Source organism: Aethalodelphis obliquidens, unplaced genomic scaffold (assembly GCF_003676395.1).
Source record: "Aethalodelphis obliquidens isolate GAN/ISIS:26980383/991018 unplaced genomic scaffold, ASM367639v1 scaffold37, whole genome shotgun sequence".
In the NCBI taxonomy this organism is placed as follows: Eukaryota; Metazoa; Chordata; class Mammalia; order Artiodactyla; family Delphinidae; genus Aethalodelphis; species Aethalodelphis obliquidens.
In genome coordinates this window covers 5,884,991-5,906,286 of record NW_020837981.1, presented here as the reverse complement: position 1 = coordinate 5,906,286, position 21,296 = coordinate 5,884,991, and the positions used below count along the sequence as shown (strand labels likewise).

Here is a 21,296-nt window from a genome sequence, read left to right as displayed (position 1 = left end):
GTGCTCGGGACTCTGGCTTTTTCTCAGGCAGCCCTTGAGACCACCAGGACTAGTCCATCCAAGGCAGCAAGGGAGAGGAAACGAGTTTGCCTTGTCGGAATTAAGTCAACCAACTTACTGGTACAGAAAGGGAGAAGGAGGTCCAGAGATGGGAAGGGTCCCGCCCGAGAGCTCTCAGTGAGTCCTTCCTGATGTGACAGATGGCCTCAGTGAGGAATTCTACATCCTTGCCACAGTGCCCATGGCAGTGCCCAAGGGGAGGCACAAGAAGGGTTGACACAGAGCATCTAAGAATAGGTTCATGCTGCTGGTCACCCCCGTCAGAAGTCCAGCTGGTCAACTCATGTCCTCTCAGGCCAGACCTTATGCCCACCTTGTCCCTAAACTGCTTTCAGAGCCCCGCTGCTCTTGGCCCTAGAGCAGAGGAGAGGAGGTTGAGGAAGTGCTTCTCCTCACCTCCAGGAGCTAGGCCAAGCCCTAAAATCCACATCCTCGCACCAAAAGCATGGCCCCTCTCTTCCTGTTCCTCTGCCTAGGACATGCTTCTCCTCCCTCTCTCCACGCTGATTCTGCTCTCACAGCCCCCAAGGTCTCTGGGGGAAGAAATGAAGACCTATTCCCAGAAAACACTGGCCAACGCCTGCACCCTGGTCATGTGTAACCCTCCGGAGAAGGGCCTGCCTGGTCGTGATGGACGAGATGGGAGAGAAGGCCCCCAGGGCGAGAAGGGGGATCCAGGTAGAGCTGGGACCATGGGCTTGTCCTGGTGGGAAGGGGTGGGCATTGAAATTGTAACCAACCCAGAAACTCTGGATTTTCTGCTGTGTAAACCTTGGAGATGGTCTTCTTCATCCCGCATGGGTGGGTTTCCCCCAGATAACCAGCCCACTTAAAACACAGCCTTACTGGTTGGCAAAGACGGGCTGCCTCGAGCCCCCAGCTCCGTCAGCAGCTGCCCTGATTCCTCCCCTAGGATCTTGACTCCACCCACCCAAGAAGGAGCAAACAGTGAGTAAACGACTGGTATTTGGGGTCCTCTAGAACCGTACTCCAGAACTTAACTGTTGTTCATTCTGCTTAAATGGTGCCTCTGCAGGATGTTAAATATTTTTAATATGCAATTAAACTCTACTGGGAAAGGATGAGGCTCTGTGGCCCCATACTCAGGCCTGGTCAAAAGGATTTTCCCTAAATACATTATGGAGAGAGGAGAGAAGGAAAGGCAGCTGACATTTCTTTGTTCAGCCCCGTGCTTGGGTGTTCACTTGAGTGGTTTATTTAATCCCACCAAAAGTCTTACAAGGGATGTATTAATCTCATTTGATAGGTAGGAAAATTGTGACACAAAGGTGCTATATGAAACCCAACGTGGAAGATGAAAAGGACATGGGCTTCTGCATCAGACACATCTGTGCTCGACTGCTAGCTCCAGCTCCACAGCAGGGACCCCCCAGAGACAAGCCACTCAGTGTCTCTGAGTCTCAGTTTGCTCATCTGTAGATGGGAATAATATCTACTATACAGCAACAAATAATTGAGCCAGGGCTTCATTTTCCTGTTGAGTCTTCAGGATAAAGTTGCATCTTCTTGCTGTACCAATCAGGTGAATTCTCCTGAGGTTTCCAAAGGTACTGATTATTAAGGGAATTGTCCGAGAAATACTGCCCCACAGGGGAGGATCTGGGTCTTACTGGCAAGAAGTGAGAATTCAATGAACCAGCAACAAGAACAAGGGGACCACCATGGCACTAGGCCAGGGCTATGCAGGGATCAACTGAGGTCTTTATCTTTCTGGAGTTTGCATTTTGGTTGGGGAGGAAGAAAACGAGCAGCATTTACGCTGGAGAGAATAGGTAACATCCCCAGGCTTTGTAGGATAAGGGACAATTATCGGTCTGTCCTTAACAGACAGAAAGTAGTTCCCAGCATAACTGGGCTGGGGCTTGGAGAAGGTTGCCTGGAAGTGAACTCAGGAGAAGGGTGGTATTCAAGGTGCCAGCTCGCTCTAGCTCCCAGTGGGGCCCTGACTGGAGTCCCGGGGCAGGGTGTGGGGTAGGGAGCCTTTCCTACAGTGGCTCTCTGAGCAGCATGGATGTGGCTGAGCGCCCCCCTTCTTGTGCGTTCCAAGCCTGGCCTTGGGTCGGTGCTTGGAAAGAGAACACTGCACAGCTGGACCAAGGACCAGGCTCCTCTCTGGCTCCTCAGTCCCAGGCACTTTAGTTATTCAACTGTTATGGGTCTGAGGATTTCCTGGAGATCAGAGCATCCTCAGAATCCTGACCCAGTAAGTCTGGGTGGGGCCAGAGTCTGCACTGGTGACAAGATTCTGATGCACGTGGTCCCAAGAACCTGCTGTAAAGGACAAAATGGGCCTGAAAGGAGAGACCCTTGGGCAGAGGTAGAGGGTGGGGCAGGGTCACTTGGTGATGCTCCAGACATTTCATGCAGGGCCAATGAGACCCGGACCCTGCTTGGGGGGCTGAATTTCCAAGGACAATTCCCTCATTCCTCAGCACCTCCAAGACCACCGCCCGAAAGGATTCAGTGAGAGAGTCCTCCCAGGGGCGCACATCTCCCTTGGAGTAAAACCTCACACCCCACAGCAGTCCCCAAGACCACCCTCCACCCCTGCTGATCTCTCTGATCTCATTTCCTTCCACTCCTCCCACTCTCCCTGGGCTCTGACCACACTGGCTTGTCGCTGGTCCCTAAGCACGCTTGGCCCCCTGCCTCCTCAGGGCCTTGCTCTTTCCACACACATCCCCATGGCTCACTCCTCACCTCCTTCATGGCTTTAGTCACAGACAGAGTCCTTCTCTGGCCCTCCTATTGGAGAGAGAACACTGCACGGCCCCACCAATACTCTATGCTTTATTTTTCCTCTGTGGCACTTATTCTGATCTTATAAATTATCATATGTTGTACATTTTAATTTTGATTATCTATTTCTATGCAGTTGAGTTTAAGTTCGATGAGGAAGGGATTTGGTTTTTGCCTGTTTTTTTTTCACTAATAAAATCCCAGCATTTAGGACAGTGCTTTGTACCTAGTAGAAGTTCAGTGAATACTTGTGGAATAAATGAATGTAAATTGCCAAGACAGGAGGAATTTTAATACAGTTACGACTGGCCATTTCGGTGGTGCATAAAACTTCACTTCGGGTGACAGTAAGGTACAGGGCTAGGACTTCGGGGGATGCTAGGATGCAAAATGAGTGCTTTGGGAGGCATGGTTCTTGCTGCTGAAAAGGGTGCTCTCATGGCCTCCACAGTTTGTGCACAAGGATGGGCAACCTCTAATGCTCCCCTCTAAGGAGTGGCTTTTTTCCCATGTACCTGCTGCCACCCCGGCCAGTGGGGAGCCCAAGAGAGGCTTGGCCTGGGGCCAGGATGTCTCTGCCTGAGCACGGCACACTGTGGGATTGGGATGCGGGGCCCATCCTCTATGCTTCCATTTCACGCCTAGTGAGGATTGTAAAAGCAGAACACGATGCCCAGCACAGAAGCTCTCAGCCACCCATCAAATGCACAGTCTCCCACCACCAGCACATGCTTGGCCCAGGCAGGCCCTGGCCTTTCTTACCCTGGGGCACAGTTTCCAAATCTGAAATGTCACCTCTCTTCTCCTTGAAGTCCTGTTTCCTCCGACTATGTGTGTGTGCTGGGGTTGGAGGTGCTGGGATGGGAGGAGGGACATCTCATAAACTGTCTTCCTCGTTCGTTACCCATGCCTCACAGTTTAAAATTCAGTGACAAATCCCTTGCAGACCAGGACCTGGTGCTAACATTTACATCCTGCTCAGTGCTAAGCAGAAAGTTATGTTCCATAGTTCGTTTCCCAGTGAACAAATAAATGAAACAATGAGGAAATGAACAAATAAGTGAATGAATAAGTTAGCAGCACCTGACAGGTGTCATTTCTTCTCTTGTTTTTTTGCACATGAATGCTTTATTCACAACAGCCGAAGGATGGAAACAACCCATGTGTCCATCAACGTTTATCCGTGGTGAATGGATAAACAGAACATGTTGTGTTCATACTCTAGAACATTGCTCAGCCACACAAAGGAATGAAGTGCTGAGACGTGCTACAAACTGGATAAGCCTCAAGAACGTCACTCCGAGTTAAAAAAGCCAGACACAAAAGCTCATATATTGTATGTATTTACATAAAATGTCCAGAATAAGTAATAGAGACAGAAGCAGAATAGTGGTAGCCGGGCCTGGGAAGAAGCAGGGACAGAGTGATAACGGATATGAGGTTTTCTTTGGGGTTGATGAAATATTTTTGAACTAAATAGAGGTGGTAGTTGCACAACGTTGTGAATGTGCTAAACGCCAATGACTTGTAAAATTTAAAAAGGTTAATTTTAGGGAATTCCCTGGCGGTCCAGCGGTTGGGACTCAGCCCTCTCACTGCCGGGCCCCAGGTTCGATCCCTGGTCAGGGAACTGAGATCCCACAAGCTGCACGGGCAGCCGAAAAAAAAAAGGTTAATTTTATATGATGTGAATTTCATCTCAGTGAAAGAATAACCAAACTCACAATTTTACACAGAGTGTAAAATTCTTAAATCGAGGTAGATCTCATATAATTTCAGACTTGGGCAGTCTTTCTTGAGGTAACAAGTTTAAAACGTTTGGTCATTTTTCCAATAAAAAATAATATGTGTAAAAAAAAATAATAAGTGGTCACTAAAGATAAAAGGAAGAAAATTAAAAATACCTTAATTGTACCACTTAGAAACAGCAACTGTTAACACTTTTGTATGTGCTGTTCTTGTGGTTTAGCCAATGTGTTTTACGTGTGCACACGCCCTCCACATTCATGGACATATTTAGGAAACAGAATCATATTAAATAGAGTGTTTATAGCATACTTTTATCACTTAATGATGCATAATAATTTGGTCTAATTTCTATCGTTTTAAGAGCATGTTACATAGCTTTTTCTCTTCTTTTTATTACAGTATAATTGATATATAATATTATATTACTTTCAGGTGAACCACATCATGATTTTATATTTGTATATATTGTGAAATGATGACAAGCCTTATGAAAATCCATCCACACACAGAGCTACAATTTTTCGTGTGCGTGATGAGAACTTTTACGCCTTTAACAACTTTCAAGCGTGCAACACAGTATTATTTACGATAGTAACCTTGCTGTACATTACATTCCTAGGACTCATTTATTTTATAACTGGAAGTTTGTACCTTTTGACTACTTTCACCCGTTCTGCTCACTCCCCAACCCCACCTCTAGCAACTACCAATCTGTCCTCTGTATCTATGAGCACGCTGTTTTGTTCATTTGTTTTTTAGATTCTACATGTAAGTAAGATCGTATGGTACCTTTCTCTGTCTGACACATCTCACTTAGCATGATGCCCTCAAGGTTCACCCAGGTTGTTGCAAATGGCAAGATTTCATTCCTGTTTACAGCTGAATAATGTTCCATTGTATATACGCCTTGCATTTTCTCCATCCATTCATCTATCCATGAATACCTAGGCTCTAGGCCACCTCCACTTGGCTACTATAAACAATGCTGCAATGAACTTGGAGGCACATAAATCTTTTTGCGTTAGTGTTTTCATTTTCTTTGGTTAAATACACAGAGGTTGAATTGCTGGATTGCATGGTAGTTCTATTTTTAATTTTTTAAGGAACTTACAGATTGTTCTCCACAGTGGCTGTGCCAGTTTACATTCCCACCTACAGTGCACAAAGGTTCCCTTTTCTCCACACCCTCCAACACCTGTTATTTGCTGACTTTTTGATAATAGCCATTCTCACAGGTGTGAGGTGGTAGCTCATTGTGGTTTTGATTTATATTTCTCTGGTGATTAGCATCTGGTGTCACTTCTGATATAAACTTTGGTTCTGGGAAGGGGGAGGGCAAGGAGTCCATGATCAAGGGCAAAAGCTGACAGGCTTGCCTGCTATAAATACTGTGGCCTTGGGGCAGGGGAAGGTGCGTTGTATGGAAAGTCAGGGCAGGTCTTGGTTTGATCTGCCTCCAGCTCTGGCAAGCCTGTTTCTTCACCTGTAAAATGGGGATGTGGATGCCCATTTCCTGGATCACCACTGGACCGGGTCTTGTGCAGGTGAAGTGTCTACACCTTATAGAAACCTGAAGGAATATCCTCCGGCTCCTCCGGGGCCTGGGGCCAGGTTTATGCCCATTTTTTCTGCTGCCACAGGTTTACCAGGACCTGTAGGAGAAGCAGGGATGCCTGGACCAGCTGGCCCAGTTGGGCCCAAAGGGGACAATGGCTTTGCTGGAGAACCCGGGCCAAAGGGAGACACCGGACCACCTGGTGAGCAGCTGGGCATGGAATGCAGATGTCTGCAGGTGGTGTGGTGTCGTTAGGACATGCCGGTAGGCATGCACAGATTCTAACCCAGGAAGGAGGCAGAAGACTGTTCTCAAGGTGGCGCTGGGTTATTTCAGGGAAGACTGCTGTGGGGCAGTCTAGGCACTCTAGGAGGATGCTGCCTCTCAGACTTCTATTACTGCCCTCATCTTTTATGCACTCCCACTTCCAAGGAGATTCAGTGTCACTAATTGGGCTGGTCCTTTTCCCCAGGGCCTCCAGGACCTCCAGGTATGCCTGGTCCAGCTGGAAGAGACGGTCCCTCAGGGAGGCAGGGGAACATAGGACCTGCAGGTGCACCAGGCCCCAAAGGCGAGACTGGACCCAGTGGTAGGTGTCTGGTATGTGACAGGTGTGGGAAGGAGGCGTGGCAGTCTGTGATGGGGCCTAAGGCATGCGCACAGTGCCTGGAAAAGCCCGGACCATCTGCCGCGGGTAGGCCTTGCCAGGGTCTCTCTCCACAGATTCCCACACTGACCGTATTTCCCCGATACCCTCCCCAGAGGAGGCCAGGCATTACGGAGCACCGTCTCCCAGTTCATTCTCTCACCTGGAGCTGTGGGTGAAAAGCTCCACTTCCGAGGCAATGCTAAGTGCTGAGCGCACTCTCAGCCGTGTTCGTCCCAATTTGTTCCTTCCTCAGGAGGAGTGGGTGCCACGGGCATGCAGGGCTCCCCAGGGGCAAGAGGCCCCGCAGGTCTTAAAGGAGAGAGAGGTGCCCCCGGTGAACGCGGAGCCCCTGGAAGTTCTGGGGCAGCAGGTGAGTGATGGAAGCTGGGCTGGGCTCCTGTTCCCCTGTGCCCACCATCACCACGCGCCAGGTCAGAGCTAGCACTCCAGGGCGACAGCCAGTGTTGGGCTCTGGGAACTGTCTGTCTCTAGGGAGAGGGTAGGGCGAGTAGCAGGGACCGTCTATGTACAGGGAAGGTTGGTTGTTGGGTGACAGGGACAGTCAGTACACAGAGAGGATGCAAGGCTGGGTTCAGGGCACAGAGGGACATATGTATATGGGGAGGGCGTATTGCTGGACGATAAGATAGTCCATGTACTGGGGGAGGTGAAAATGCTAGAAAATGTGTTCAGAACTCACCCAACTCTTCTTCTCTGATCCCAGGGCCTTCTGGTGCCATGGGTCCACAGGGACCTCCAGGTGCCAGGGGCCCCCCGGGACTGAAGGGGGACAGAGGTGCTCCTGGAGACAGAGGAGCGAAGGGAGAGAGTGGACTCCAAGGTAAGGAAGATCTGGGGGCCCCACAAGGGCACGGGTGGGGACGGAGGGTGGGAGGAGGCCCTCCCGGGCCCTCCTCTCAGGCGTCCCCCTTAGTTACAGGTGGGGGGCTTGAAGTCAAAGCGGACGCTGGTCTTAGCCTCTATGACTCGCTGGAGGGCAACCTGAGCAGTTTTTCTATCTGATCTTTGGGACGAGCACACCTCCCTTCCCAATTCATCAGATAGCTTTGAACTTCAAATAACCCAGTGGATGGGAAGTACTTGAGCTACATGTATTCCTCTACTCCCACCCCCCAAAAGGAAGTGTTATCAGGTTCCTAGAATTTGGAATTACAGTGTCACCTGGTTCAGTGTCAGTGTGGTGCAGGGACCTGCTCAGGGAACAGTGTTCATAGCAGAAACATAGGAAATCCTGTGGGCAGCACAGGCCCACCTATGTCAGCAGATGTGGGCTTCCTAGGGCTCTGTCCCAGTTCTTTACCCCCACCCCCAATATGTGTCTGCAACTGGGTACCCTTCCCTTGAGGCCCGGGCTCTGAGCTGATCCCAGGCTGTGCTGGACCTTTCTTCACTTGACCTCTCTGCCCTGCAGACATCACTGCTCTCCGGCAGCGGATGGAGACCTTACAGGGACAGCTACAACGCCTCCAGAATGCTTTCTCTCATTATAAGAAAGGTGAGTTCCTGGACCTGAACCTGAACCAGACACCAACGGTGGGCCTCATCCTAGGTCTGGGTCTTGGCTTGGAGTTGGCTGGGCTTGGGTCTAAAATTGAACTTGGCTGGGACCATGTTTAGGACTGGACCTGGAACTGGGGCAGGCAGTGGGGCTAAGGATGGGCTGGGACACAGCAGTGCAGCCACGTACTCCAGGAGCTGCAAGGAGATGCAAGGGAAAAGGAGGAGAATGCAGTCCTTGTCACCAATGCAGGAGACCTTCACCCCTGCCTACTCTGGGCATGTCCCTATGATAGACAAGGGGACACCCAACCCACGATGCATCTCTTCCCTCTGTGGAGCCAGGTATGCAAGTACCCAGAGATGCAGCTGCACAGCCCAGGCAGCAGAGAATCCAGACATAGTCCTGTGAGCAGGGGCTGGGATGCTGCTCATGGGGTTCAAGTCTGGTGGGGCCCAACCTTGCTGGGTGGCCACTGAGTATCTCACCCTAAAGATGCCCCTGGGTCTGGCAGGGGCAGGCTGCCTCCAGTCTCTGGCCAGTGCTGGACTCTCCCTGCATCTCCTTGGGTGTTTAAAGCAGAGATTCTTCCCTAAGCCTGGAATCCTAAGGAGGCAGAGGCCTCCTGGAGTGCACACCTGACCGCCCGGTGCCTTTGGGACTCTCTGCCTCAGTCCCCAACTGCCCCTCCCCCTTCTCTGCTTTCCCTGACATCAGCTTTGAGTCCACATCATTCATCAAACCTCATGATCCAAAAAAAGAAGAGTTTTCTGAAGGAGTAGAGCATAAAGGGGTGGGATATAGGGTTGGTTCCTAAGGGCTCAAGCCAACTAAGTACCTAAGTAGTAAGGATGAGAGTTTCCAGCGTTTGATGTTCTCCCTCTACAAACATATTTGCATACCCGTTCCCTTGCTCATATGCACACTGATGTAAACAAAGGAGAACATGAGCATAGGCACCGGCCACATGTGTGGGTACTTAAACACCATCGTTCACTCCACACCATCTACATACATGTGCACACAGGCACACGTATGCACACACAAATATGCACACCCATCCAGATGGACCTTAATTCCACCTGTGTACCTCCAGATGGATATATGGGCATATTCACGCATGCACAGGCACACCCACCCAGATGCGTGGGACATAAACCCAATTATGGCGCATGAACTTGCACTGACCTTGTCCAGGGCTGCTCTGGGTGCCATCCTGACCCCGTGGAGAATCTGGCCTCTGAGTCCTTGTTGAAACTACTCAGAGGAGAAGGGCAGTGGGTCAGGGTGTAGTCTGGGTTCCTACCCAGTCCAGTGAGCCCTCTTAGGAGCCCTGAAGATTTCCATGCATGAGCCTAGAAGTCACAGGGATGGGGATAGGATGGAGGAATAAGAAATACTTAACATGTCACACAGGCGATGCTTTTATGTAGTGTACACCTGCTTTAGAAATAAGGAATGGGAAACCCTGAAAAGGGAAGTGAGTTTCCCTTGCCCACCTGGACCGTCATTGTCAGGTTGGGGCTGAACACGTGGCCTTCTGACTCCCAAACAGGGGTCTCTCCAGCGCCGATCCCACTCCTGCCCCCCATTCCCACACACACCTCTCAGAAGCCTTCATCCCCTGCCCAGCGGTCCAGGGAGGCTGACTGGCTGGGGTATCACCCGTAAGCATATCAAGAGGCCAACACTGGGCTGCCCCCAGTGCAGAGATTAGCATGTTGCTGCTCTCAGATGCCCCACCCTCTCCTCTCCTTTCCCCTCACCCCTTCACACAGCACAGACCCCCTTCTGACAACCCCACATGCCCAGCCATCATGCAGGGGTGAGAGCGAGCCCCCTGCATGGTGTTTCCCACACTCTTAGGAACTGCCCTGGGCAGCACCGTGTCATTTCCCTGGCCAAAGTCATTCCAATCTACACAGTAATTGAAAAACCATTTCTGGCATATGACATGGGGAGGAACAGAAAGTGCACGTCTAAGCTTTAGTGTCACATCCAACAAGGTTTGATCCTCACTCTACATTTGACATCTGTGTGACTTTGGGCCTCTTACGTAAGCTCCCCGAGTTCCAGGGTCCTCACCTGTAACTGGAGACCACAGCACCACTCACAGGACGCATCGTGCAGCCAGGGCTGCTCTGGAACCAGTGCCTTGCTTCCATCCTATGTGGTGCCCTGGTACCCTGGATGGGAGGCTGGGGGGCTCTGGTTGGAGCACAAAGGTCCAGGTGCTGCCACACCCCAACTTGACTCTCCTCTTCCCCTAGTGGACCTCTTTCCCAGTGGCCGGAGTGTCGGGGAGAAGATCTTCAAGATGGGAGGTTTTGAAAAAACTTTTCAGGATGCACAGCAGATATGCACACAGGCCGGGGGACAGATGGCCTCCCCACGCTCTGCAGCCGAGAACGAGGCCTTGAAACAGCTGGTCGCAGACCAGAACAAGTCTGCTTTCCTGAGCATGACCGACAACAAGAAGGAAGGCACGTTCACCTACCCCACAGGGGAGCCCCTGGTGTATTCTAACTGGGCCCCCGGGGAGCCCAACAACAGAGACACAGAGAACTGTGTGGAGATCTATCCCGATGGCACGTGGAACGACAAGGCCTGCGGAGACCGGTGCCTCGTGATCTGCGAGTTCTGAGCCCCTGGGGAGGGTGGGGCACTGCCCAGAGCTGTGTGCTGCCAATGTCCCAATAAAAAGGTGACCCTCAGGTATTCCCTGGTGGTGCAGTGGTTAAGAATCCGCCTGCCAGTGCAGGGGACACGGGTTCGAACCTTGGTCCGGGAAGATCCCATGTGCCGCGGAGCAACTAAGCCCGTGCGCCACAACTACTGAGCCTGCGCTCTAGTGCCCGCAAGCCACAACTACTGCAGCCCACACGCCTAGAGCCTGTGCTCCGCCACAAGAGAAGCCACCGCAATGAGAAGCCCGTGCACCGCAACAAACACCCAACGCAGCCAAAAATAAATAAATAAATACAATTTATAAAAAAGAAAAAAAAAAAGGTGACCCTCTGCTGGCCAGGGCTTCTCCACAGAGCCATGGGTGAGCCCAGCAGGCAGGGCTGCTATGGAATGCCTCCCTCAGAATAAAGTTTGAAACTGGCTTCACACCAGGAAGACCTATCAGAGGAAAAGGGGGCCAGCCTGCTTTCCCAGGGCAAGGGCTAAAATGAGATCTCCAAGACCTTCCTGTTACAAAATCCAGCGTCTCCTCCTCTGCCCTCCACCTCCTCCAGCCATCGGCCGCATTTGACCCAGCTGATCACTGCCTCCTCCTTCCCTTTTCCTCTTGTGCTTGCGATTTTCTTATCCTTCTGGCTGCTCTGCATCAGTCTCATCCCTCCTCCTCTCCTGGACTGCTCCACAGAGGAGCTCGGGAGCCTCAGCTCCAGCTCCCCTCTCTCCTTATTCTCGCTCCAGGCTTGGGCTCATTCTCTCCCACGGCTTCAAATCCTTTCTATTGATACCTCCCCCATGTAGAGCCCTGTTCAAGACCTCCCCCCGAACCCCAGACTCCTCCAGCCAATGCAATCTGGAGCCCCGGGGCTGGGAGGTCTCAGTGTCTGCCTCTTGCTTCAAGCCCTGAGCCTAGGAAACTGCACAGTTACAGAGGGATGACCTGGCAGGGAGGCACCTTCCTCTCTGGCCAGATTGAGTGGCCTTACACCCAGTAGGCTCCCCTCACCCTTGACCGCCCAGGATCTCTCTCTACCCATGACAGTGTGACTGTGGTTGGCTCAGGGGAGAACATACCATCTGCACAGTCCTAATCCCTTCTGAAATGTCAGACACAGAGGGTGCCCAGCCATGTTCAAATTCATCCCCAAACCTCTTCCTGCCTGGCAGTTCCGGGAATGTTCTCCACTCTGCCTCAGAGATAATCTACTCAAACCCTTCTCATTTTACAGACATGGAAACTAAGACACAGAGAGGGAGGGAACTTGCACAGGTAGTACCGGTGCTACAGCTCATGAAAAAGGCCATCTGACCCCAGAGCTTATACTTCTGGCCTGTAAATTTTTAGGCCAAAGGCCTCTGTATATTTAGTTCATTTTATTGACACACTGCTGCAAAGGAAGATTTAAATGACGTCTGTGCTTAAGAAATTGGAATGACGCCTGGATGAACCATAGGCTCATGGGAGGGGGCAACGAATACCCCTCCCCCAGACAGGAAACCTACCACTCTTTCCTTTGCTCCCAGGCACCAGGAGGACTGCCCTCTCTGGCCCTTTCTGAATGGGACCCCCGAGCCCTACCCGTCTTCCCAACACTCTTGCAGCCACACTTCATATATGGGACGGCACATCTGAGAACAAAAGCCACACGTCTCAACAGCATGCAGCTCAGCCTCCCTGTTCGTATCTTTCCCCCGTTACTTGAAAAAATCCCCAATTCCTGGCAGCTTCTGAAACATAAACAGTTACACGATAATGAGCAAACAACTCTGCAGTACAAAGGCCTGGAGCTTAGAACAGACTGCTTTTATTGCAAATAAGAAAAACAACTGGATCTAGTTAAGCCAAAAAGAGGGTGTTCTTAAAGAACAGAGGATTCTGAATTGACTTACGAAGGACTGGGGGTGCACAGGCACCGCTGTGCCACCTCCCTGGCTTCTGCCTCTCTCTGCCCATCCTCACCTCTTTCCCTCCTTTACACACCAGCTTCCTCCACCCACGTCCAGGTCTCTCGTGTGTCCCAGAGATCAGAAACTCTTGCTTGATATCAATTCAAAACTATGTAGAAATGCACCTACTTGTCTCAGATGCCCACCTCTGATCCAATCAGCTCACCCTGGGGGCTGGGGAGGAGCCACACTGTACAGTATGGCCACTGGGATCCTTGCGAGGTCATGGTGGTCTGGACAATGCTCTATGGGTGATCACTACTCATCCCAATATGTAAGCCAAGCCTATTTCTTGACAAGAGGGAAGGAAAGAGTGGCAGAACTATGTGACTGCATAGGAAGAAAAAAAAATCTCCTGTGTTGTTGAAGGCCGGGAACGCTGAGACCCCAAAGCCTAGGAGGAAGCTTCAGATCAACCGGCACCACAGGCCGCGGGGCTCTGGTTGGCTTTCCAGCGCAGAGAATAAGTAAGGTGGGTCATTTGGGTTCTGCAGACACAGCCCGATTAAAGCAGAGGATCGAGGCAAGTATTTCAGAAAATGCAGGTCCTTACCCATTCTTGAGCACAGAGGTCTCTCCTACACCATCATTCATGGGCAAAGGTCAACATAGAACTTAAACAATGTCAGCCCCACCCCAACCATAGAAGCCGTGTCCCTAGTTTGGTAGCCTAGGTGCCAAATGAAGCCAGAGCTGTGTGACCCTTATTCTCAAGAGATGTTATGACACTCGCAATGCCAGGTGACATCATGGGAGCAAGCTGGGAGCCTTCCATACCTGGAGAGGGGACAACCACACGAGGAAGTCCCTGTTTTATAGTATATTCTCAAGTTGCGTCCTGGTTCTCAACCCTCCTGTCACCAGATCAGCCCACATCCCATACTGAGCAGCCTATGGGAAGCCCTCTGATGTTTACTTTTCTAGGATTCTATCTTTGTTCTGAATTCCACTGACGTAAAACACGGGTATTGGGATTTCCCTGGTGGTGCAGTGGTTAAGAATCCCCCTGACGATGCAGGGGACACGGATTCAATCCCTGGTCCGGGAAGATCCCACGTGCTGTGGAACAACTGAGCCCGCGAGCCACAACTACTGAGCCCACGCACCGCAACTACAGAAGTCCAGATGCCTAGAGCCCGTGCTCCGCAACAAGAGAAGCCACCGCAATGAGAAGCCCACGCACTGCAACAAAGAGTAGCCCCCGCTTGCCGCAACTAGACAAAGCCCGCGTGCAGCAGCGAAGACCCAACGCAGCCAAAAAATATATAAATTAATTAATTTAAAAAATACTTAACTTTAAAAAACAAACAAATAAATAAATAAATCACTGGCATTTGAGTTGCTTACATTCAGAGCATTCTCAATCACTATTACCTTCCAGATGTCCTTAATTCAAGTTTAATCGTGTACTGGATCTTTTTGGGTTACTCGTGTTTTATATAGTAGAGCAAAGATACCAGGTACCTATCAGAAGAAATAAAATATTAATTTATATGCCAAAGACTTATCCAGGCACTGGATACACAGATGGAAACAGCTGGTCATGCCCTCACATATGCTACAGCCCTGCACTTCCTTAACATTAGAGGCCAGCTGTAGAATTGTGCTTCAGCAACGGGCAGTGAAGGTGCTCGAGGGGTAGATTGGGAATGAGTGGATGGATTATAGAGCCTTTTAACCAGGAGAATAGAGGAGAGCCATCTTCCTGTGAAGGCACCAAGATACTCAGAGACCAAGACACTTATTATTGTTCAATCTAATTGCCTGTGACTATTAGGCCTCTGTATAGCTAATAACTGGTACCTTTTGGTAGATTTTATTGTTTTTCACTGTTTCAATAAGAGAGGCCTTATGGAGACAGGCGTTACCCTGTGACATGTATCCCTTCTGGATGGAAGCAGTTGAGGGCAAGTGCACATTTCTGAAATGCCCAATTTTCTGCTGCCCTGGTGAGCACAGAAGTGTTGGTGGTTATTAAGTTGGACGAGCCAGGATTCTGGACACCTGAGCAAATGGATGGAAAACAACTGCCCTTGGGGATCACCCAGATCCACTTGGATTTTGACTGGGGTTTGGGGGTTGTTACTGCAGCATGTGTAGCCCATCCCTACTGGATACATTTTGAATACTCACATATTTGATCTCCATTTACTTAAGCAGTATAGTCTCTCTCAGACTGCCTGAAGGCACAGAAGGACTCAAGAGGGCCCTGCCTGAGCAGAATGGTACTTTTCCTGTTTATTTAGTAAGGAGACAGAATGAATCAAGTGAATAAGTAGAAGAGTTGAATGAATGAAATCCTTAATTCCTGCTTATAAGTCTATTCGTAGGCCTGAAGAAAGTGCCTTCAAGATGCTTCCAGGCTCTTTGATATGAGGAAATAGCACCATGACCTCACTGCCAGACTTTCTGCACGTTTATTAACCCCCTGAATACTTCATTCATTTCAGGGGTAAGTGGCTGGGGCCAGGCCAGGGCCAAAAGGTCAGATGACAACTTCAGGCCAAGCAAACGCATCCTGTGACCAGAAAGATGGCCCAGGGCAGGAAAGGGAAGAAAACCAGTGGTGGGTTTTGTGCAAGCCTGGGATGCCTGGTCCCCAGCTACAGAGAGTCTGAGAGGGATGTGAATTCTCCAAAGATTCAATGCCCCCAAAAAAGAGTGATTGAGGCTGTGAGGACTTCATCAAATGATTCCAAAGCTCTGATGAAAGAAGAAACATCCTAGAACAGTCATAAACATTAATTTAAAAACATAAGGAGAATGGACGTGGTCATTTTATTTTAAAGGGTTTTAGAAAGCTAACATAGTTACAACAGTGTATTACTGACACAGGACTAGACAAAACAATGTAAAGAACCACAGACTCCCAAAACGGGTCCAAATATACATATATATACATATATATCTTATATATGCCTGATAAAAATAGAAATAGAATACCCAAATTGTAGGAGAATAATGAATTGTTCAATTAGTAATACTGAATTAAAAAGTTAAGCATTTGGAAGAAAAATGAAGTCAGATTCTTTTAGTTATATATCAAAATCAAAATCAGAAGAAAATGTAAGTATGGTTTATGTAGTCTTAGAAGGGAAAAGAGCTATCTAAGACTATCAGAGAAGAAAATCCAAATAAAATATTGATATATCTACACACAAAAATATAGAAAACGTCTCTGCCAAAAAGTAAAACACAACATAAAATCAGAAAAGTCTGATTTATTTGCAAAGTACATAACAGATAAATCAATAAGAAAATTAATATCTAAGTAGAAAAAATGGGATAAGTAAGAATGAGACGAGGGAATTTATAAAAGGAGAAATACTGATGGCCAATAGTACGGAAATATGAAAAAATGCACAATCTTAATAGTAATTAATTTAATTTAATTTAATTAATCAAGTTAATCAGTAATAAGTATCCAAAATCTATGAGCTATAGTTAAAGCTATAGTCAGAGGAAAATATACTTTACTTTTGTTATTAAAAATTAAAAAACCATAAAAAGGTGCACTGAAAATAATTGAATTGAGTGTTCATCTTTTTAAAACAAATTTTAAAAACAACAAAAAATAAAGGCCAAAACAAATAAATATAAAAGTGAAATTAATGAAATATTTAAAAAATAAAAGAAATGATCAATTAACCCAGAAACCAGACGTTTTAAAAGGCAAATTAGAAAAATATATCCTGATAAATCTATGTAAAAAAACCCAAAAAGACAAAACACCAACAGGCAGAGTAGTAGAGATAAAACAGGTGCTATAACCACAAACATGAGAAAGATTAAGAGAACTTTAAAACAATATATTCATCTCCTTTCAGGCACTGGTCATAATTAAACAGGGCAAGGATGAAGGGAATTCGGCATCTCTCCTCAGCCCTCCCTTAACCTTTACTTTGTGGCCTGGGGTCAGATTTGACACCTGTTGCCCTGGGGCTCCAGGGGGTTGACAGCTCCCTGGTCAGGGAGGAGGGAAGTGGCACTGCTTTTTCTCTTATCTGGAATTTAGCCCATAGCCTCAGTGCATTGATCTAGAATGACCATGTAACTGTGAGCATGGTCTTAAGCTGTCTGGGTCCAGGGTGCCAGAGACGTGTGGTCCCCCAGTGGGCGAGGACATCTGGCCCTGCAGGGTAGGGACTTTTAGGCAAAGGCATTCCAAGGGAGTGTAGCAACCCGGGGAAAGAGGGAGGAGAGGAAAACGGGATCATCTGAAGTCGAAGACAAGGGGCTCACGGGACCCCGCCTCTCACCTGGCTCGCCATATGAGCTCTGAGTTTGCTGGCGCTGTCTTAGAGACACCAGCAGAGGGCAGCAGGAGGCTGTAGCTGGCGGGGTACAAAGCCACTGAACCCGATAACCCGAGAACGGAGGCTGTGCCCACAGCCGTGTTCCAAAATAAATTTGACTGCTTCTCTCATTGATCCAGCTTGGAGCTGAGTCAAGCTCCAGAGAAGGGAGTTGGGTCACACTCATTTGCGGGGAGGACTTAGATTCAGTCATTCGTTTGTTCATTCTTTTCTTTATTCAACAGTTATTGAGTGTGCATGTGGTTCCCAGTCCTTTTCTAGGCCCTGGGACTGCAGAGGTGAGTGATCGAATTTCCTAATAATCACAAGAGCAGCAAGAATGAACGCCTGCCTGCAGTTCCTGCAGGGCAGTGCTAACCTCAGTGCCTTATTTGTATGGTTCATTTATCCCTCATGAAAACCCTGTGAGGTGAGCACCATTATTATTCCAATTTTACCAAGAAGGCAACTAAAGCACAGAGAGTGTATGTGACTTGCCCAGGGTCACACAGCTACAATGTGGCAGAGCCAGGGTTTGAATCCAGGCGGTCTGGCTCTTCGTTGACTTTGCTACACTGACATAACTTAAACAAGTAAATGGTCAAGTTGATTTCAGGTGACTATAATTGCCAATAAGAAAATAAAATAGGGCATCATAATGGTGACTGGGGCTAGGTCAACCTTGATTCAGTGGTCAGATAAGGATTTTGGGGTGGGGGGTAGTGGTGACGTACAATCTGAGACCTGGCAGGGGCGGAGGATCATAGTAGCACCCAGACGGTCTCTGTTGAGCCCTAGCGGGTCCCAGCACACAACTCACAGCCGCTTGCGGACCCTTGAGTCCATAACCAAGAACCCAGAGCCCCTGGAACCACTCAGAGACAATGGTCCTCAGTGAAGGGTGTGCAGAGAGCAGCTTGGACACAGGCTGGGGGTAGGGCAGAGGCTGAGGCCCCTAACAACAGGATGCTGGGAACTTCAAGCTCTGGGTCTGTTGGTTTTCCTACAGACGCTCACACACGCTCAAAAATACATGCGAATACCCCCAAGTCCATGTACACACAATTCCCCACCCAGAGTCTCACCTGCCCAGGGCCTCACCTCCTCTGACGTTCCCCAGGGCTGTTCCAGGCCCAGACCCACTCCCAGGGGTCACAAGAAGACCCTGGAAATGCATAGGGAAGGATTTCAGTCAGCAGCTGCTTTTTACTAGTGCCGTCAATCAGCTGACAGGAGATTATTTCAGGTCTGACAATATAGAGTGAAGCACTATTTATATGTGATGATGGATGGTCCCTAGATTTGCTGTGATCATCATTTCATGACGTATGTAAGTCACATCATCAGGCTGCACGCCTTAAACTTATGCAGTGCTACATGTCAGTTATATCTCAACAAACACGGAAGAAAAAGTGTACAGAGGGAAGCAGGACGCCCTTCACCTCATGAAGGGTCTACAAGGAAAGGAGAAGCCTGGCTTCCTGGCTCTAGGCCCTCCTGCGAAAGTGAGGGGGAGGCAGAAAGCAGCTATGGTGACTATATTTCTTAGGGCAGTCGTTTCCCAAACTGACAAAAAACCCGGGTCACCTCGGGGCCTCGCGAACGTAACAGATTTCTGAGATTTTGATTCGCTGGGTGCAGAGTGGAGCTGAGAGCCTATGACTTTGGCTAGCATTCCAGGCAATTCTGTGGGTCGCTGCTCTGAGAGCTGCATGAGGTGGCATTAGCGCTGTGCTTGCCAGGACAGGGCAGGCTGGGTTTGGGGTCGGTGACAGCTGGCCCAGCCCAAGGCGTTTGTTAGGCTAATAAATGCTTACTTGCATTTCACTGCTTTTGAGCATGACACTTGTATTTGCTTGGACAAATCACAGGTCCATAGTTAGAGATACTGTTCTCCTCCCCGCACAGGTTGCCACCATGACTAAGGGCACCCAGTCCAGGTGGAACCCCACCCTGAGATCCTCCTCGTTTCCCAGCACCCCACCAGCCACTTAGGGTTAGAAGGACAACATCAATTTTCAAAGTCCACTTCCCGGCATCTCCAGCCCACACTCCATGATAATGTTCAACCCCTTCCTGGTTAATGAGAAAAAAAAAGAAAGAAAAAAAAATCCCTGATTCCTGGCAGGTTCTAAAGCATAGTTCAGTTACACAATAATGAGCAAACACCTTGACAGCAATGAGCAAACTGTGAACCCTGGTTCCCGCCCACCTCTGACAGCCAGAGAAGGGAGGCAGGCTGGTCCTGGGCAGGAAGGGGATTTGAGGAGTGTGAATGCTAGGCCTTCAGCTGGTACCCCAAGCCCCTGTGCTCTGGCTTGGGCATGGCTAAAATGTGAGAACAGTAGAGCTGGAAGACTCCAAAGAAAGTCGGTCCTGCGGGAACAAGGCCTTGCCGTACCAGGATCCAGAATCCAGGCCAGAGCCTGGGCCTTTTATGTTGCAAGTTTTGGTAGTTATTTTCATTCTAGTAAAGGAAGCAAATTGCAATCACATTGGCTGTATCTATATACCTTCATGGGAGACTGTTGACTTATAGACATAATTTAAACTCAAAGTCCCCATCTCAAGAGCAGGGTGTGTTTGCCATTCTAACTCACTCAGACTGACTTTCTATAGAACTGAGAAATTGGCGATAAGTGTTCAGGGCACAATGAGTTTGGAAAAAATTGGCAGGTAACAAAAACGGAAGACAGTTCTCGGATCCTGCAGCTTTGCGCCTGAAAGGGCCCTGCAGGTCTGCATCTGTGTGTGATCATTGATTCATCCAGCTTTAAAAGGGAGAAGCCATTACTGATCAATTTACAGATAGGGAAACTGAGGCCCAGGGAGCCAGCATGCCATGGCGAAGACTCCTATTTCACGAGAACAAACAACGGGGCTCAAGAAGTTGCTCAGAGTCCTGAAGTCCCAAGGGGAATGTGCTGCCCGAGGCCCCTGAGGTCTGTCCTTGGAGCACCTGGCTTCAATAGGTCCCCTGTGCAAGAGATGTCAATCATCATATGTCCCTTAGTAAAGGAAAACAGCCTGCCCTCAGCCCTTGAGAGAATGAAAGAGATGGTCTGGACAGTATTCTTGAATCCATAATTTCCCTCCTGTTTCAGGTCTTGGAAAGCCTCGATGAACTGTAGTTTCTATCCTTGGACTCTCATGAGAATCCATTTTTAGGTTAACCCCACCTTCTCTTGAGCCGATTTGCCCACTGCTTGCTGATAAGAATTGGGAAGTAAATACAGGGAGGTTGTTGCCTCAATCCTAGACTGAGGGAAGAATGCCGGCCAGGGGATACATTTAGACAGAGGAGATCTGAAAAGACGATCAGGTGCTAGGTCAGGGGGAGAACCAGCTCCACATGTCCAAGAGCCTGGGGAGAAAGCTTCATGTCCACTGGGGATGACTTAAGGGTAGGGGAGCAGGGTCAGGTCTTGGGTGGCATAGAAAGCTCTCAGAGTAGGAATGTGAGGCTCTAGTGATTGAGGGATGAAGGGGGAAGGGAGCACCATGGAAGGAACTAGAAGGAGAAGACTGAAAGGGAAATGGAAGAATTTGAGCTCATCCACAGATTTTTGTTGCATTTCCCTGACTGAGGGGGCACTCATTACATGCTGGGAAACAATTCCTGTGAAGCACATGACTGCGTCTTGTACACTGACCTTTATACACAGTATAAACAAAGGAGACAATCATCTCAGGGTAGACATGGTCCCCGTCCCCCCTTACATAAAATAGAAAGAATGATATAATGGTTACCTGTCCATTTTCTCATTTTTGTCTTGGCAATGAGAAAATGCAGGTGCAACTTTCATGCTTGATTATGATAATTCTCTTGTTCTGGGTTGTCTTACATGTATCTTCTTTCCTTCTAAAAACTTTCTGGTCTTTCCTTTTTCTATTTGCCATAACCTACGTTACCTAGGTTTCATATGTGCCTCTAAATTTTAGGCAGTTTCCCATTCCTTTGGCAAGCAGTCTGGATTTGAAGTGCAAACAGTGAATGGTTCTGCTGTACGTCACGAAAGTACCCTTCTCACTGCTCCCAAGTGCAGTGCCTGAAGAAGAGCTTCATGAGGTTGAAAA

At 48.8% G+C, this 21,296-nt stretch overlaps 1 protein-coding gene across 1 annotated transcript; it reads left to right on the top strand.

Moving 5' to 3' along the window:
• Nucleotides 1–539: 539 nt before the first annotated feature.
• On the top strand, nt 540–10,936 carry SFTPD (surfactant protein D). The gene is made up of 7 exons (XM_027129627.1): nt 540–738; nt 6,210–6,326; nt 6,597–6,713; nt 7,027–7,143; nt 7,498–7,614; nt 8,206–8,289; nt 10,563–10,936. The coding sequence occupies exons 1-7, from the start codon at nt 540–542 to the stop codon at nt 10,934–10,936; spliced, it is 1,125 nt and encodes a 374-aa protein (XP_026985428.1).
• The last annotated feature ends 10,360 nt before the right edge of the window (nt 10,937–21,296 follow it).